The sequence below is a fragment of the Manis pentadactyla genome, chromosome 14, assembly GCF_030020395.1.
Source record: "Manis pentadactyla isolate mManPen7 chromosome 14, mManPen7.hap1, whole genome shotgun sequence".
Lineage (NCBI taxonomy): Eukaryota > Metazoa > Chordata > Mammalia > Pholidota > Manidae > Manis > Manis pentadactyla.
This window is the reverse complement of record NC_080032.1, coordinates 84,184,906-84,188,582: the sequence shown is the minus strand read 5'-3', so window position 1 is coordinate 84,188,582 and position 3,677 is coordinate 84,184,906. Positions and strand designations below refer to the sequence as shown.

Sequence of the window (3,677 nt, the reverse complement as noted above, 5' to 3'; positions counted from 1 at the left end):
TCCAAAGGGTGTTGGGAAACCTCTTTTCACCATTAAAATATCTTCCTTTTTAACAGAGAGGATCAAAAAAAATGTTAAAGTGTGATATTTGTTTCTAAACCACAGTTCTGACCCCTATAATGTCTGCTTATGCAAGGTTAGAATGAGTCACTTGGTAAAAATTGTGTAATGAACAGTATCTATGGCTTAGGAAATGGATATTTGAGTCTTCTTTATAATGTGCCTGAGCCATGTACATAATTAATTAAATGTATGAATATCCAGGAAGTGTTGATTTTTTGAGTGAATAGTTACCATGTCTGAGTCATTACCATTTTTTCCTAAAAAATTAGTCATTCTTTACTCATGTGTGTAAAATCTAATCATATCTATTAAGTTGTGGATATCCAGCAAAATTATGTAGTCTTATCCCACTAATTCATTTATTTATTCAAAACTATTTTTGAGCATCTCCCATATGCCAGATACTGTGCCAAGTGTTTAGGTTACAAAAATAAAAAGACTCCAGTCCTTGGTTGAAATGGACGGCCACCGAGGCAGAGAAAGAAAAATACCAAAATACCAAATGATCTCACTTACTTGTGGAGTATAAAAATAAAGCAAAACAGAAGGAACAAAATAACAGCAGACTCATAGACCCTGAGAAGGGACTAGTGGTTACCGAGGGGAAGGAGTTGGGGTGCGTGAGGGGGATAAAGGGATACGATAATTCACAATCCCAGTGTAGGCTGGTCACAGGGATGGTAGTACGGCACAGAGAATACAGTTAATGATTTTGTAACATTCTGTGTTGATAGACAGTGACCGCATTGGAGTGTGTGAGGAGGTAATAGTATGAGTAACTGTTGAACCAGTGGTGTATAGTTGAAACCAACATAAGATTGTATATCAATGATACTTTAATTTTTAAAAAAAGAAAGAAATGAATGGTCACAGAAGAGAATATTAAGGACATTTCCCTGGATTTCATCTTTTTACAGGTGCTTAACTGCGTGTCTTCCTCCCCCGTTTTTGTGTTTCATTAGGACTGTTTCAGTACAAGGAGAAAAGTGTAATATTTGGTAGCATTGGTACATTTGGTCAGTAAATTGGTCAGTGGTGGTTATGAACTCGGCCCTGTGCTTTGTGGGCAAAATGAGATAGAATAGATCCCACTGTGCCCTCGGGGAGCCCATGGTGGTGAGAACGCCCACGGGGCATGTTGCAGAAAGGCAGTCGGGCAGGCGACAGCACGATCTCTAACCCTGAAAGGCCCCCATCCTGCCCAGCTCAGGCACCTGCCTCAGCACTAGCAGGGGTGGCTGGTAGCTGACTGTTCTTCTCCGACCGCCCCGCCGCAGAGCACCAACTGTCCCAGCCCAGCTGTCGGGGGGCCTCCACTCGTGTGTGCGTCCCGTGTCTCCACCTCAGGTAACTGGGTCAGCTCTGTGTTCATACGGCCGCCCTGCACCCCTCAGGCCACCTAGGACTGGCGTTTTACAAGGACTCCTGCAAACAGGTTTTCATGTAAGATTTAGGTCATAATGAATCAAATAAGGAAAATTTTAAGTATACTTGGGCAACGGGTAGCTGGTTAGTTACCAAAATCCCACCATAAACTATTAAAAGTAGTCATTTACAAATTGTAAAACGATGCAAGAGAAACTTTTAAGTGGATAACATCCCATTTATGCTTGGTCAGGGTTCTTTGAGTTGACATGAACCGAGTAGCATCTGATCATTTTCCTTAACCTTTTGAAAAAGACTCCCCCAAAGCCTCACACCCCCTGATTTTACTGTATTTGTGCACAGTAAATTCTGTGAGAGCATAAAAGTATAAGTTCATAATAACCATTTTCTTCAGTTTAAATATCCCCCAAAATTTGGAAAATCAAAGCTTTTGTAACTCGTTGGGAAAACCAGACCTGAACCACAGTGGCCCTACTTAAACACTTCGGTTATCCGCCCTGTTGGAACGCTCGGATGGTCTGCTGTGGAACTGTTAAAGTGCTCGACTACAAGATGCTGCCCTAAGTATTTTATGCATGTGGTATATGCACAATATTACCTTTCTAAGTTTAAAAAGTCTGAATTCTGAGACACCAAGAGTTCTGCCTCCAAGAGTTCAAACAGGGATCATAGACTGTGTATGTATAAAGCATGCACTTCATTGGCTTCAGAGAGTATTTTATTTGTAACTGCGGTGGCAGATGTTAACTAGACTTACCTTGGTGATTGTTTCACAGTATATGCATTGGTCAGATCATCTTGTTGTACACCTAAAACTAATACAATGTTATATGTCAATTACAGCTCAATAAAACTAGGAGAGAGGAGGACACTTTAATATTGTACAGTTTTTAGTTTTGATAAATTAGTTCATGGAAGCAGTTCCAAAATAACCAGCTTTTAATTTTCTGGGAACTTTCACTTTGTCTCTAGATTTGATAGATCTGTAGTTAGGGGTTAAATATAGAAAGTATGACTCTGAATGCATATATCTGTTTGATTTCTTATAACCACAAAAGGATGGCCCAAATAAATTATAATCAGGATAACTGTAGGCTGTAGCCATGATCGTGTATGCCAGAAAAAAAGAGCCTCTGAATTGGGGAGTGTATCCATCTTCATGTACACAAAAAGTGATAACAACAATATTCTTGTACATTTTCAACAGGAGACATGCCAAAAGCAATTTTGTTCGTTGTTGTTCCCTCCACATTTTAAGGGAATGTAAACTCACATACCAGTGATTTCAGAAGCAGAGTGTGATAATGTTTCCCATCTACTCAAACCCCCTTAATACCATTCAAGTATTAATTAATATCATTCACCATTAACTCTTCAGTTGTGGTGGGATAGAACTTAAATTGTGGTGGGATATTTTCTGCATGATCATAAATATTTCATTTATTAGCACAAGATTTTTTTCCTGGAAATTGGTTATTTTCAAGCTCACTGCAGTGCTTTATGTTTTTACTTGGAATCTTCCCCTCCCTTTCCCCTTGTTCTGTGCAGATTATCAGCGCTTGATGACGGTGGCGGAAGGCATCACCACACTTTTGTTCCCATTTCAGTGGCAGCATGTTTACGTGCCCATCCTCCCTGCTTCTCTGCTACATTTTCTTGATGCTCCTGTCCCTTATCTGATGGGCCTTCAGTCAAAAGAAGGAACTGACCGTTCTAAACTAGAACTTCCTCAAGAGGTAAAACTTTAAATGAATGATGAAGCATTTGCTGATGTTGATTTGGATGAAGGCTACTTTTGTTAGAAGCATTGTCTTTCTCCAAGCTGTGTCTCTGATTGTCCAGAATTTCCCAAGTATGTCTCGGGTGGAACGTGAACCATAGAGTGCATATCCTGACTCCTGATGGTTACCGTGACCCAGAAATTAACTAAACATAGTTCAAAAGAGGACAGTGGCAAATTTTCACAACTGTACATTTGTGAAGATGGAGCAATGGTAGCATTATCTAGTCGCTTTGTTATTCTAATGACATTTCACTTCATTTCCCCTATTCCTGCTATACATTTTATTTTAAGTGACACAGGACAGGTTTTAAGTGTTGATTTTTAAGATCATTATTAATTGAGGTGAATTTGCTTCCTGGCTTCCATCAAATGAAAATTAACATCTTTCAGCAAGTTAGGGATAATGGAAACACTAAATACTTTTGTATTCTTTGTTTTCAGACCT

At 39.4% G+C, this 3,677-nt stretch overlaps 1 protein-coding gene across 10 annotated transcripts in view; it reads left to right on the top strand.

Moving 5' to 3' along the window:
* Window positions 1–3,677, top strand: part of DENND5B (DENN domain containing 5B) — a 175,019-nt gene that overhangs the window by 112,641 nt on the left and 58,701 nt on the right. For all 10 annotated transcript variants that reach the window (XM_036889193.2, XM_036889194.2, XM_036889195.2 and 7 more), the window contains one exon: window positions 2,998–3,185. In XM_036889193.2, the coding sequence (XP_036745088.2) occupies window positions 2,998–3,185 (188 nt within the window). The remainder of the gene's footprint in view (window positions 1–2,997; window positions 3,186–3,677) is intronic.